Source organism: Palaemon carinicauda, chromosome 4, assembly GCF_036898095.1.
Source record: "Palaemon carinicauda isolate YSFRI2023 chromosome 4, ASM3689809v2, whole genome shotgun sequence".
NCBI classification, from domain to species: Eukaryota; Metazoa; Arthropoda; class Malacostraca; order Decapoda; family Palaemonidae; genus Palaemon; species Palaemon carinicauda.
Window position 1 is genome coordinate 52,852,825 of NC_090728.1, and position 15,447 is coordinate 52,868,271.

Sequence of the window (15,447 nt, forward strand, 5' to 3'; positions counted from 1 at the left end):
TGCACGTAGGCTAGAGAAGGATAGGATCAGGAGGAGTTCGTCTCGCTCTATTGATTTTTCCTCTCCCCATGCCCCACAACCTATTCCTTCCCCTGTAGTGGTTACACTCGACCCTCCTACTAGCTCTCATCAACCTTCGATGGCGGATATGATGAGTGCCATTCAGGCTCTTGGTGAGAGAGTTGAGTCATTAGCGAATGACCGCAATCAACTCATGGCTGACGTCAGGGAGTTGAAAGGTAAAAGTGCAGTGGGAAGTGAAGTGAGTGTCAGTGCAGTGAAAAGTGTCAGTGTTACGCATGAGGGTGCGTCTGTTCGTGCCTGTCGTCCTCCTAGTCCGGGACCTCTTGCAAGCTCCCAAGCCCAGGGGAGAAGCAATGTCGTACGACCAAAGGGTTCGACAGGCCTTGATCAGCGGACAGACGTTCCCTCCGTGGTTGAGGACGTATCTTGCCGAGATCGTCCCACCCACAAACAGACGAGTGAGCCCATTCATTCCTCGTCTGCGGAAGAGGTTTCTCGACAGAAACGCTGGACCAAGGTCTCACGACCTCTCAAGCGCAAGGTCCCTTCCGAGCGAGTCCAACGGCCCAGGTGTAGCCACTGGGTCAGTTCGGACTCGCCGCAGTCCTCCGAAGACTGCACTCCTCCCAAGAGAGGTAGAGTGGTTCCGCAGCAGGCAATCACTCCGTCTGTTGCCGCACCAGCCGCTGTAGACCCTAAGTGGTCTTTGCTGCAGTCTATGCAGACTCAGCTAGCTTCCTTCATGCAGGAGTATCGTGCTGAGAAGGTTGACGCTGCACCCGTTAGCCTACAACCTGCCACGGTTGTGCGCCCAGCCGACACTGCGGCTGCCTGCTCCCACACTCCGGCTGTGAGAGCTCCACCACCTATGCGCAGTCGACCCTGCCAGACGCATGTTGACGTTAGCCGACGTGCGGCACCCTCCGTTGACGTGCGTGAGCTACCGCATCAGCAGGAAGGTGGAGTCAAGCTGCCGTGTTTTGACGCGGTGCGTCAGTCTCCGCAACCCACGGTGGTCCCCACCACGCACCACCACTCCGCTTTGGTTGTTGCCAGCTCTCAGACTGACCAACAGCGGCTTGACGTTGGATCCAGTGCAGCTACGCATGCACCCGTGCTGCCGGATTCAGCCGTTCAGCTTTTATCTCCTCCTTTGCCGCTTCCTCCTCAGCATTCGGATGAAGGAATCTCTGATGACGACGAAGCTGCGCATTTGGACGACCAACACTCCGACATAGATGAACCCAAGACTACGCCTCCCTCCTTAGACTTTAGGAAAGTCCTTGCCCTGTTTAAGGAGTTGTATCCGGACCAGTTTGTGTCTGCAGCTCCACGCTCTCCTCCCTCTGAGTTCGCTTTAGGCATGCAGTCAGCAGCTCCTGCCTTTACGAAGCTCGTACTCGCTCGCTCGTCCAAAAGAGCTTTAAGGGTACTGGGAGAGTGGTTGCAGGCCAAGAAGCAGCTTGGGAAGACATCCTTCATGTTTCCCCCAGCCAAGCTTGCTTCCAGATCTAGCGTCTGGTATGCCACGGGAGAGGTTCTCGGCTTGGGAGTTCCTGCCTCTGCCCAGGGCGACTTCTCAAGTCTGGTAGACTCTCCCCGCAGACTGGCTATGAGACGCTCCAAGATTTGCTGGACTTCTTCGGACATGGACCATCTTTTGAAGGGAGTTTTCCGTGCGTTCGAGATCTTTAACTTCCTTGACTGGTGTTTGGGAGCGTTGAGCAGGAAGACCTCCCCTTCGGATAAGGATTCTACCATGCTCATCATGTCCTGCATGGACAAAGCCATACGGGATGGGTCTGGCGAGCTTGCGGCTTCTTTCGTGTCTGGAGTTCTCAAGAAGCGGGATCACCTTTGCTCCTTCTTGTCGGCGGGAGTCACCCCATGTCAGAAGTCAGAACTGATGTTTGCTCCGCTTTCGAAGTGTCTCTTTCCTGAAGAGTTGATCAAGGGGATTGCCGCCTCGTTGATCCAGAAAGACACTCATGACCTGGTGGCGTCATCCGCACGTAAAGTCACAGCTTTACCTTCCGTGCCTAGACCTAGGATGGACACACCAGCGTCTAGGTTCATTCCGCCCTTTCGTGGCAGAGCCTCCAGCAGAGGAGGTACTCGTGCCGATAGTCAACGTGGCAACAAGAAGAAGGGTTCCAAGTCCTCAAGAGGCAGAGTCTGACTGCCACCTTCTTCAGACAGCAGTGGGAGCCAGGCTCAAGAACTACTGGCAGGCCTGGGAGAACAGGGGTGCAGACGCACAGTCTGTGAAGTTACTCAGAGAGGGGTACAGGATTCCATTCTTGCGCAAGCCCCCTCTAGCAACAACTCCCATCGACCTCTCTCCCAGGTACAGAGAGGAGGACAAGAGGCTAGCTTTACAGCAAGAGGTGTCTCTCTTGCTACAAAAGGGAGCGGTAGTCATAGTCCGGGACCATCAATCCCCGGGCTTCTACAACTGTCTCTTCTTAGTGGCGAAGAAGACAGGAGGGTGGAGACCGGTGCTAGACGTCAGTGCTCTAAATGTCTTTGTCACCAAGCAGACGTTCACCATGGAGACGACGAAGTCGGTTCTAGCATCGGTCAGGAAGGAAGACTGGATGGTCTCGTTAGACCTAAAGGACGCGTACTTTCACGTCCCCATCCACCCAGATTCCCAACCTTTTCTAAGGTTCGTTTTTGGGAAGGTGGTATACCAGTTCCAAGCCCTGTGCTTTGGCCTAAGCACGGCACCTCTAGTGTTTACCAAACTGATGAGGAATATTGCCAAATTCCTGCATTTAGCAGACATCAGAGCCTCCCTCTATTTGGACGACTGGCTTTTAAGAGCTGCGTCAAGTCGTCGCTGTCTGGAGAATCTAAAATGGACTCTGGATCTGACCAAGGAATTGGGTCTCCTGGTCAATATGGAAAAGTCCCAACTCGTCCCATCCCAAACTATAGTATATCTAGGTATGGAGATTCAGAGTCAAGCTTTTCGGGCTTTTCCGTCGGCCCCCAGAATCAGTCAAGCCCAAGAATGCATCCAGAGCATGCTGAAGAAGAACCGATGTTCAGTCAGACAGTGGATGAGTCTGATAGGGACGCTTTCATCTCTGGACCAGTTCATCGCGTTAGGGAGACTCCACCTCCGACCCCTTCAGTATCACCTAGCTGCTCACTGGAGAAAGGACATGACGCTAGAAGCGGTCTCAGTTCCTATCTCCGAGAAGATGAAGTCTGCACTGACTTGGTGGAAGAACAACATTCTCCTCAGGGAGGGTCTGCCACTGGCTGTTCAGACCCCCGACCACCTTCTCTTCTCGGACGCATCGGACACGGGCTGGGGTGCGACACTGGACGGTCGGGAATGCTCGGGCACGTGGAATTCGGATCAAAGAGCACTGCACATCAACTGCAAGGAGCTACTGGCAGTTCATCTGGCCTTGAGAAGCTTCAAGTCCCTCCTTCTAGGCAAGGTGGTGGAGGTGAACTCCGACAACACCACAGCCTTGGCGTACATCTCCAAGCAAGGAGGGACTCATTCGATGACGTTGTTCGAGATCGCAAGGGACCTCCTCACCTGGTCAAGAGATCGAAACATATCTCTAGTAACGAGGTTCATTCAAGGCGACATGAATGTCATGGCAGACTGCCTCAGCCGGAAGGGTCAGATCATCCCAACAAAATGGACCCTTCACAAGAATGTTTGCAACAGACTATGGGCCTTGTGGGGTCAGCCCACCATAGATCTGTTCGCTACCTCGATGACCAAGAGGCTCCCAAATTATTGCTCACCGATTCCGGACCCAGCAGCAGTTCACATAGATGCCTTTCTTCTGGATTGGTCCCATCTAGACCTTTATGCGTTCCCCCCGTTCAAGATTGTCAACAAGGTACTGCAGAAGTTCGCCTCTCACGAAGGGACAAGGTTGACGTTGGTTGCTCCCCTCTGGCCCGCGAGAGAATGGTTCACCGAGGTACTGCAATGGCTAGTAGACGTTCCCAGGACTCTTCCTCTAAGAGTGGACCTTCTGCGTCAGCCGCATGTAAAGAAGGTACACCCAAGCCTCCACGCTCTTCGTCTGACTGCCTTCAGACTATCGAAAGACTCTCAAGAGCTAGAGGCTTTTCGAAGGAGGCAGCCAGAGCGATTGCCAGAGCAAGGAGGACATCCACTCTCAAGGTCTACCAGTCAAAATGGGAAGTCTTCCGAAGCTGGTGCAAGGCGAATTCAGTATCCTCAACCAGTACCTCTGTAACTCAGATAGCTGACTTCCTTTTACACCTAAGGAAGGTAAGATCCCTTTCAGCTCCTACGATCAAAGGTTACAGAAGCATGTTGGCAGCAGTCTTCCGCCACAGAGGCTTAGATCTTTCCAACAACAAAGATCTACAGGACCTCCTTAAGTCTTTTGAGACCTCGAAGGAGCGTCGGTTGGCCACACCAGGTTGGAACTTAGACGTGGTTTTAAGGTTCCTGATGTCAGCAAGGTTCGAACCGCTTCAATCAGCCTCTTTTAAAGATCTCACTTTGAAGACTCTTTTCCTCGTCTGCTTAGCAACAGCTAAAAGAGTCAGTGAGATACACGCCTTCAGCAGGAACATAGGATTTACATCTGAAACGGCTACATGTTCCTTACAGCTTGGTTTTTTTAGCCAAAAACGAACTCCCTTCTCGTCCTTGGCCCAAATCGTTCGAGATTCCAAGTCTGTCCAGTTTGGTTGGAAACGAACAAGAGAGAGTCCTATGCCCAGTAAGAGCTCTTAAGTACTATTTAAGACGTACGAAGCATTTGCGAGGACAATCAGAAGCTTTATGGTGCTCTATTAAGAAACCTTCTTTACCGATGTCGAAGAACGCAGTGTCTTATTACATCAGACTTTTGATTAGAGAAGCTCATTCTCTTCTGAATGAGGAAGACCATGCTTTGCTGAAGGTAAGGACACATGAAGTTAGAGCTGTCGCAACTTCAGTGGCCTTCAAACAAAACAGATCTCTGCAGAGTGTAATGGATGCAACCTATTGGAGAAGCAAGTCAGTGTTCGCATCATTTTACCTTAAAGATGTCCAGTCTCTTTACGAGAACTGCTACACCCTGGGACCATTCGTAGCAGCGAGTGCAGTAGTAGGTGAGGGCTCAACCACTACATTCCCATAATCCCATAACCTTTTTTAATCTTTCTCTTGAAATGTTTTTATTGTTGTTTTTGGGTTGTACGGAAGGCTAAGAAGCCTTTCGCATCCTGGTTGATTTGGCGGGTGGTCAAATTCTTTTCTTGAGAAGCGCCTAGATTAGAGGTTGTGATGAGGTCCTTTAGTATGGGTTGCAGCCCTTCATACTTCAGCACCTAGGAGTCGCTCAGCATCCTAAGAGGATCGCGAGGCTCAGTAAGGAAGACGTACTTAAAAAGGCAGAGTAATTGTTCAAGTCGACTTCCTTACCAGGTACTTATTAATTTTATGTTTGTTATTTTGAATAACTGCTAAAATGAAATACGGAATACTTAGCTTCTAATGTTAACATGTATGCTGGTCTCCACCCACCCCCCTGGGTGTGAATCAGCTACATGATCAACGGGTAAGATTAATATTGAAAAATGTTATTTTCATTAGTAAAATAAATTTTTGAATATACTTACCCGTTGATCATGAATTAAAGGACCCACCCTTCCTCCCCAATAGAGACCCAGTGGACCGAGGAGAAAATTGGTTCTGTGTTGACAAGAAGTACTTGAGTACCTACTCGACAGATGGCGCTGTTGATGTACACCCCCACCTGTATAGCGATCGCTGGCGTATTCCGCCCGTAGGTTTTTTCTGTCGAGCAGCAGAGCTGCAGCTAGGCTACATGATCAACGGGTAAGTATATTCAAAAATTTATTTTACTAATGAAAATAACATTTTTTATAGTGTTGGAAAGTGTTTCTAGATGATCTGGCTACCCATGCCTATTTTTTTTTTAGCCAGATATGGCGTATATATAAGTATGTGTTCGATTTTCCTGTGATTGCCATTTTTTCGTTTTTTCCCATTTCTTTCAAAATTACTACGTACTAAGGAACTATCACAGAGTAATGATTCATTTATATGTTTATTTGTCGGAAAATGTGCCTTGATGGTTTGCCTAGCACGTGGCTGAAATTTTTTTTTTCTGAAATGCCGTATATTAGAATGGCCATTTTTCCACGAGTGCCCCTTTTTATTTGTTTTGCATTTTTTTGCTTAGTCATGTTACCGTAAGGAATTGGCAAGTAGTGTCGCAAAACTTATATTTTTATAGTGTTGGAAAGTGTTTCTAGATGATCTGGCTACCCATGCCTATCTTTTTTTTAGCCAGATATGGCGTATACAGTAGGGTCCCGAATTAAGCGTGTTCGAATTTCACGATTCCCCTTTTCCACGATCGCTATTTTTCAAAAATAAATTTTCTGTATCCACGAGGCTGTTCAAAGTTCGCGAGTCAAGCACTACAAAATGTATCAAATCTATAGTCTTTTTAAGTATATTGGTAGCCCTAAATACGGTGATTTATAATAAATGTTACAAAACAATATTAACATTACATTTCATTAACATAATTTCATAATGAATAGCCTATTTAAGGATAAAATTCCACATCAACAATGAAATCAACTGTTAACTGTGCGAGTCCAGCTGACAAAATGTAAACAGAAATGTGGTTACGTTCTCGGCAATCTTTATCTTTCTCCAACCTTACGATAATTGTAATGGTAGTGTTAATGATGGTATATTAAAGCATTATTTTTGTTTAGTACAGTATATTTAAAAGCCTTATTTTTCCCTCTGGGCGTTCAAGGTTTTCACGAGTAGACTGGGTTCGTTTATCGGCAGTGAATAGCCTAAACTTCGGTAACGAGTCGTCAATATTTTGTCATATTTTAAACAGTAGGCTATACATTTGATTTGCAAACATTGGTTTTGTAGAGTAGACGGTAAAATAAAATCTAGAGAGAGAGAGAGAGAGAGAGAGAGAGAGAGAGATTTGATGGCAGAAATCTCTCTCTCTCTCTCTCTCTCTCTCTCTCTCTCTCTCTCTCTCTCTCTCTCTCTCTCTCTCTCTAGATTTTATTTTACCGTCTACTCTACAAAACCAATGTTTGCAAATCAAATGTATACTGTTTAAAATATGACAAAATATTGACGACTCGTTACCGAAGTTTAGGCTATTCACTGCCGATAAACGATAACAAACCCTTTAATGCAAACTAACTGTATCCTTTGATATTCCTCTATATTTATCACAAATTCCTTCTATACCTCCTCAGACACTCTTATTTCAAATATCTAAATTATTCTTATCACAACTAACACCATCTAGTCATTTTCATTCCATTATATCTATTATTCCTCTGGATCTTATTCCCTTTCCTTATTCTGTTTATTCGATGGGATTCGTTTTTCCCTTTACCGTCTTTCAGAATCTATTTTTAGCCACTGGCAACCAAATCCCCCCTTTCCCCGTCTCCTACCGTCTCCCCTGCGAGTCCACCCAGCCTATCTCATCACTCCCCCCACCTTCATCCTCCCCTGTTCTAGGTCTGTAACCTTCTGCGTCATAATATCTCTCTCTCTCTCTCTCTCTCTCTCTCTCTCTCTCTCTCTCTCTCTCTCTCTCTCTCGTTATACAATATACTTACAAATAGGTGAAGAAACCAAAATCGGTTTTCTTGAAGTGTCAATTAATTACAAAACGAAAAAATTATACCGTGTATACATCCATTTCAATCATAGCTTAAAATACGGTAACCGATTTCGTCCGCAAACCACTATTTTTTAGGAAACACCATTCTATTCCAGAAAATTTTTACTCTTTAAATGTCAATTGCGCTATAATAAAACATGTACTTATGTTGTTAAATTTCGGGTGTGTTTTAAAAATCGAGTATTGCTAACTTATTTTTGTTTTACTTTTGGCTGTGATCACATCAGCTGATGTCTAGCTTCCGCGCGAATACAATAACAAAGAATTGTTTACACCATTTCTTAACTTATTCAAACCATCTATACAGTTAATATTACATAAACACCAATGTGTTATAACCTATCATATTTATTGTTTAGTACTTTAAAACCATCCCTCTGTCTCTCTCTCTCTCTCTCTCTCTCTCTCTCTCTCTCTCTCTCTCTCTCTCATCGAACGTTATAGCGGTAACCTAATTGTTCGGTGACTTTAAAAATAGGCCTAGTACTTTCTTCTTTACCTTTTTTGCATATGGATCCATAATTGAGGTGGGTACAAGTTGACTTATAACTGAAGTTAGGAAAAGTATTTTGGATATGGAAAGGACAATTATCTTTCGTAACAGTTTAGAATTATCGTAAGTTATCACTCTGTCATTAGCGGCAGTTTGCTATTGTGGATTAAACGCATAAGGAAAAAAAAATTTCCAGCTTTGCTACGAATTTAGGAATTTATATGGATACGGTAAGTAAAATATTTGTAATAACATAATGTTTACTAAATGTTTGTAATATCATTAGTTATGACTTAGATCATGTGTGTTTAATGCATTCGTTTGTTTATTATGATCGAAGATGGAGCGTAAACAAATGAAAGGTTTCCGTTTCAGGCGGCATCATAAAGAAAAACATTTCATAAATGGCATTCATTTCATTTATTTGAAAGTTCTAATAAAAAATAATTAGAACATTGGTAATAACAAATTCAACATATAATCTATACTTGGTAAAATTGCTGTCAATTCAAAAACACAGATGTATAAATGCGTCTGTTTCTTCGTTGTGATCAGAGTTAAACGTAAACAAAACATTGGTTGTCGTTTTCTATTGTGCTTTTTAGCGTGTTTAGGAAACGCATGATATAAAATCGCCTTTATTTTGATAATTCTGGATTTTCAACCATACAACAAGCTAGTCTATAGAGTGATGGTTTTGCTATTCACCAGTTGTATTATACAATAGATATGACAAACATTAAAATTTGTCTGTATTTTGGGTTGTGTTGTAACGGGAAATATATGGTGTTTACACCTATCCTGGTTATAATTTTAACCATTTTTCAAGTTATTAGAACTTTAAAGTATATTAAATGTTTTATTTATTTACAAAAACAATTTGATATTATAAAGAAATACAGTATAGTACAAAGAAAGTATTGGAAATGGGTAGTAAACACATTTGAATAGGCAAATTGCTGGTTGCCATGGCCACAATGGAATTATTTCTGTTAGTTGTGTGTTTCGAAATTCGCGATTTTCCATTTACACGAGGTCATTAATCGACCAAATTCTCGCATAATTCGGGACCCTACTGTATATAGGTATGTGTTCGATTTTCCTGTGATTGCCATTTTTTCGTTTTTTCCCATTTCTTTCAAAATTACTACGTACTAAGGAACTATCACAGAGTAATGATTCATTTAGATGTTTATTTGTCGGAAAATGTGCCTTGATGGTTTGCCTAGCACGTGGCTGAATTTTTTTTTTCTGAAATGCCGTATATTAGAATGTTAGCCATTTTTCCGCGAGTGCCCCTTTTTATTTGTTTTGCATTTTTTTGCTTAGTCATGTTACCGTAAGGAATTGGCAAGTAGTGTCGCAAAACTTATATTTTTATAGTGTTGGAAACTGTTTCTAGATGATCTGGCTACCCATGCCTATCTTTTTTTTAGCCAGATATGGCGTATATATAGGTATGTGTTCGATTTTCCGGTGATTGCCATTTTTTCGTTTTTTCCCAATTCTTTCAAAATTACTACGTACTAAGGAACTATCACAGAGTAATGATTCCTCTAGATGTTTATTTGTCGGAAAATTTTGTTTACTTTTTTTTTGATTGAATATCATCAAATTTTTTTAGCTAAAATATTATATTGTTTTACATTTTTTTTTTCGATTTTATTTCCCTTCAAAAAAATTTTTTTGGGTCAGAATTTTAATTTTATAGTCGTAAAATAATCGACAATTATCCAACAACCCACCATACAATTTTTATGCATATCCAATAATAATTAGATTAGTAAATAACACCTTGAAATTGACATACCCTTCCTACATTTCAAGTGGCAGATTAGGGAGTCTGAGTCAGTGTGGTTGGCGGCCATTTTGTGGACATATCCGAAGCGTAAGCTGCCCTATCTATATATATTCTTGTTCCCTATAGAATTTGTGATATTTTGGTATATTTTTACCTGCATAAATATCATATTATATATTAAATATATGTATTTTTTTACGAAATTTCTAAGTACTCAAAAAATTACCTTTAGATATGGCCCCTGATATAAATGTAATTTACAAAATAATGAAGATTTTTTTACATATTTCTATTTTAGGATAACATATGTTTATTCCCTAAAAAAATTAGCCACTTCCTATTTCATTTGGGTACCCAAAAAAATTCATGAAATTTGGACAAATTTTTTTGGCCAAAAAAAGTTACCCTTTTTTTCTCATTTCAGATCTTCACCTCCATGGGTCTGACTTCATCCAAAATACATCAAGATGTGTCCTAAACATTCAAGAATCAATTCCTAAAAGGATTTGTGTATATATGGATAAACTTTTTTTTTTATGAATTTTTATGTCAGGTCTTTTTTTTTCTACTTAATTTTTTAAAATATTTATAATAAATAGTTTTTCTGCAGATGAGTAGTATTTATCTTTACAGTTGTTTTAAGCATTCATTGAAGTTTTTTTTGGCAAAAGAAAAAAGGAGGTTACTGCAAAAACTGATTTTTCAAGAATTTTTTTTGGCGTCGGGGTCGTTCGCGTCCGAGTATACCCTTAAAGGGGTGTCCGAGGAGCGTACCTATCCAGGGTTAACAAGGTTCTTTATTCCCTAATACAACTATACCCCACTTTACCTCGTTTCGACATACTGTACGTCATTTCTGACTTTGCATTCCCAATCCTTAAGTATTAAATACAAAAATCAAATCCACTTTAAATCATTTTTCCTGACCTTATGATTAAGTGCTCTATTGTACTTCATATGGGTATCTGATTTATATAGAATGATGGCAAGTTATAAAGTACTTTTTCATGTTCATTGGTGTATAGAAAATTACAGTACAGTATATGAATTATTCTATGTCAAAAATCCGACTACGCCAAAAATAGCCTGACGTCGTATCTCTTGGAACTAATTAATGACGTTGGGCAGGGTATAACTGTATTCCCCATTTACTCTTGTCAAACATTTGGGCATTAGAAATAATGTACTCCTTTGTATATTTTTTTAATCTGGACTACTTCTTGTAGCTATCTCTTTCATTTGGTTCATAGTCTTGCATTTACCCCATACCTTTTTCACACTAACCACACAACCTCTTTTTCTGCCAGTACTTTTGTCTTTGCTTCCTTTTCAGCCACCATCAGTTTCATTTTGTTTGTTTTATTTTTCAGACTTTCCCTCTCCATTCTGTTCTTTCAATTTTTAAATTCTTAAATTAATAAATGCGTCACTTACTTACTAATCCACTTCTGGTCCCCTCTTGCTAGGTCACATTAATTTGAACAAACAGTTGCTATCTACAATTGATTCAATGTTGTACCTCCTTGTACTGTTTAAAAGTTAAAGTTGCGGGTTTTAGGTCTCCACTCAGACGATCCACATCATTCTGCTCGGGCGACCATAAGCCAGCAGGGACTATCACTAGCCCCCTCTAACCTCCCCTCCCAGGCGCCACCCTGGCGAGTACCCCCCGGTAGAAGTTCTCACAATATCCGCGTCCTGACGGGGACGCGAACTCTGGACCTCTGAAACAGAAGCCCGCGACGCTACCAACCTAGCTATCCAGAGTAAAGACTGCTCATAAATGGCAGAGGTAAGGGACAGTTACATTGACTGAGCAATAAGGATAATACCCTAGAAACTGACCATATATACCTATGATCAGTGCCCAAGCCCCCTCTTCACCCAAGCTAGGACCAGGGAGGGCCAGGCAGTGGATGAGGACTCAGCAGATGGACCTATAGGCTCCCCCAAACTCCACATCTTTAGCTCACAAGGATGGTGAGGTTGTAGCGACCAAACAAACTAGCGTGTTTGAGCAGTACTCGAACCCCAGTCGGGCATTCACCTGGTAAGGACATAACCAATAGGCCACCACAACCATTATTCATGGATACTATTTCTTCTTTTCTGTGCTATATTTCAGAATTGGTGTTTGGGGAAATCTCAGACCATTTCTCAGGCTCTACACATCTAATAGGTTTATATGAGAAATGTTTTTACTGTATAAACTTTAATTTTGACTCGTACACAAGTCCAGTTTATGAATGGTCTTTATTTTAGCATCTTTCATATATAAAATACTATTTTTGTGCTAAATGATTCTCTCCTAATCTCATTATATTCCCAAATTGTATTAGTTAAGTATTTAGTATTTCTGTAAAACTTTATTTTAGGGAACTTAAGCTACTCAGCTACTATGACTTTTACATGTACATTATTTATTTTTTGCAAATCTACAACAGTGATGAATTAGACTTACTCTACTTTTATCTCTAATTTTAGAGAGTTTCTATATGTACAATATCATATCTTTGATTTATGCGTAAAAAGAAAAAAAACCCACCATTCAAAACTTAACTTACTCTGTCTTTCCAGGTAAAAGATTTGGCTTGTGGCTATGGTTTCACTCTTTTCGCAGTTGACGATTCTGATGTGTCATGTTTTGGTACTGGTCTTAATACAGACTCTCAAATAGGTAAGCAAGAATGTCCACTTCAATGCATATTTTTCAATATTTAACTTAGCCGGTGATTATATAAGCTGCAGCTCTGCTGCTCGACAGAAAACTCTACGTTAAAAATCCGCCAGCGATCGCTATGCAGGTAGGGGGTGTACTTCAACAGCGCCATCTGTCGTGCAGGTACTCAGTACTCATTGTAAACAAAGAACTCAATTTTCTCTCTGTCGTGCTACCGGCAAGACCTACTAATTCGCTGTTGCTAACTGGATTTGTTTTCACAACTAATTGGTGAAGTACACGTTTCTAGTTTTGAGCTTTCGCTGTGCAGGCTTTCTCTTCAATAAATCCTTGCATTCTTTTTTTGATATCGGATTATTTGTTGATGACTTTGGATAGTTTTTGAATTCCCCTTTGACCAATTCAAAATGGCTGACCTTTCTCAAGTCCCTAAATTCAGGAAGTGTAATGCTAGGGACTGTTCAAGGCGTCTTCCGAAGGCCTCTATCGATCCTCACACCGTTTGTTCCAATTGTCGGGATAAAACCTGTCAATTGGAAGATCGATGTGAGGAATGCGTTGGGCTTTCGGAATTCGATTTTATCGAATTCCAGAAATATACACGTAGGCTAGAGAGAGATAGAGTCAGGAGAAGTTCATCTCGTTCCGTTGATTTTTCCTCTCCTCATGCCCCACAACCTATTCCTTCCCCTGTAGTGGTTGCTCCTAATCCCCCTTCTGGCACTCAGGAACCTTCGATGGCAGATATGATGCGTGCCATCCAAGCTCTGGGTGAGAGAGTTGAGTCCTTGGCTAGTGACCGTAACCAGCTCATGGCGGACGTCAAGGAGCTGAAGTGTAAGAGTGCAGTGGGAAGTGATAAAGTGAGTGATAGTGTTGTGGATAGTGTTGCGCTTGAGGGTTCGTCTGTTCGTGCCTGTCGTCCTCCTAGTCCGGGACCTCTTGCAAGCTCCCAAGTCCAGGGGAGAAGCAATGTCGTACGACCAAAGGGTTCGAGAGGCTTTAATCAGCGAACAGACGTTCCCTCCGTGGTTTCGGGCGTATCTACCCAAGATCGCCCCACCCACACAGAGACGAGAGAGCCCATTTATTCCTCGTCTGCGGAAGAGGTTTCTCGTAAGAAACCATGGACCAAGGTCTCACGACCTCTTAAGCGCAAGTCGGTCCCTTCCGCGCAAGTCCAACGGCCCAGTTGTAGCCACTGGGTCAGTTCGGACTCGCTGCAGTCTTCCGATGACTGCTCACCTCCTAAGAGAGGCAAAGCGGTACCGCCTCAGGCAGTCACACCGTCTGTCGCCGCACCTGCTCCTGCAGACCCTAAGTGGTCTTTGCTGCAGGCCATGCAGTATCAGTTAACGTCTCTGATGCAGGACTTTCGTGCGGAGAAGGCTGCTGCTGCACCAACCTCTTGCCTACAACCTACCACGGTTGTGCGTCCTGTGGACGCTGAGGCGACCTTCTTGCGCACTCCAGCTGAGAGAGTCCCGCCACCCATGCGTTCCAGTGTACCCTGCCAGCCGCATGTTGACGTTCAGCGACGCACGGAACCTTCCGTTGACGTTCGCGAGGTACAACAACCGTCAAAGTTGTTTTGTTTTGACGCGGTGCGTCAACCTCCGCAACCCAGTGTGGTTGTCTCTGCTCGCCCACATCAGACTAGGCAGTCTGGAGTAGACGCTTTGCGTCCCCGCGCTGCTATGGTTGTTGCCAGCTCACAGACTGGGCAACAGTTCCATGACGTTGCGTCCGGTTCAGTCACGCGTGCACCCGTGCGACCAGACTCAGCTGACCAGCCGATACCTACTCCTTTGCCGCTTCCTCCTCAATTCTCGGATGATGGACTCTCTGATGATGACGATGCGGCACACGTTGATGAACCACATTCGGACCTTGACGAGCCCAAGACCACGCAACCCTCTTTGGACTTTAGAAAAGTTCTTGCTCTGTTCAAAGAGATGTATCCGGACCAGTTTGTGTCTGTGGCTCCACGCTCTCCTCCGTCAGAGTTTGCTTTAGGTACGCAGTCATCCTCGCCTGCCTTTACGAAACTCGTCCTCGCACGCTCGTCCAAGAGAGCTTTACGAGTTTTAGGAGATTGGATGCAGTCCAAAAAGAGTCTAGGGAAGACAGCCTTTACGTTTCCCCCTGCTAAACTCTCTTCCAGATCGAGCGTCTGGTATGCCACGGGAGAAGTTCTCGGCTTGGGAGTTCCTGCCTCTGCCCAGGGCGACTTCTCAAGTCTTGTAGACTCTCCCCGCAGGCTAGCCATGAGACGCTCTAAGATATGCTGGTCACCTTCTGACCTAGACCATCTGTTGAAAGGAGTATTTAGAGCCTTCGAGGTCTTCAACTTTTTGGACTGGTGTCTGGGAGCTTTGAGCAGGAAGATCTCCCCTACTGAGAAGGAATCTTCCTTGCTCATCATGTCCTGCATGGACAAGGCCATACGTGACGGATCTAGTGAGCTTGCTGCTTCGTTCGTATCCGGGGTCCTCAAGAAGCGTGAGAACCTTTGCTCTTTCCTGTCAGCTGGAGTGACACCGTGTCAAAGATCAGAACTTCTGTTTGCTCCTCTCTCTAAGTGCCTTTTTCCAGAGGACTTGATTAAGGAGATTGCTGCTTCTTTGATTCAGAAGGACACCCATGACCTGGTTGCGTCCTCTGCCCGCAAAGCCACCCCTTTGCCTACCTTGTCAAGACCAAGGATGGACACTCCAGCGTCCAGATTTATTCCGCCCTTTCATGG

At 43.6% G+C, this 15,447-nt stretch overlaps 1 protein-coding gene across 1 annotated transcript in view; it reads left to right on the forward strand.

The window, feature by feature from the left end:
* LOC137639089 (RCC1-like G exchanging factor-like protein) overlaps positions 1-15,447 on the forward strand; it is an 87,809-nt gene that overhangs the window by 15,520 nt on the left and 56,842 nt on the right. Inside the window, exon 5 of the mRNA XM_068371414.1 lies at positions 12,599-12,698. Within this exon, the coding sequence (XP_068227515.1) occupies positions 12,599-12,698 (100 nt within the window). The remainder of the gene's footprint in view (positions 1-12,598; positions 12,699-15,447) is intronic.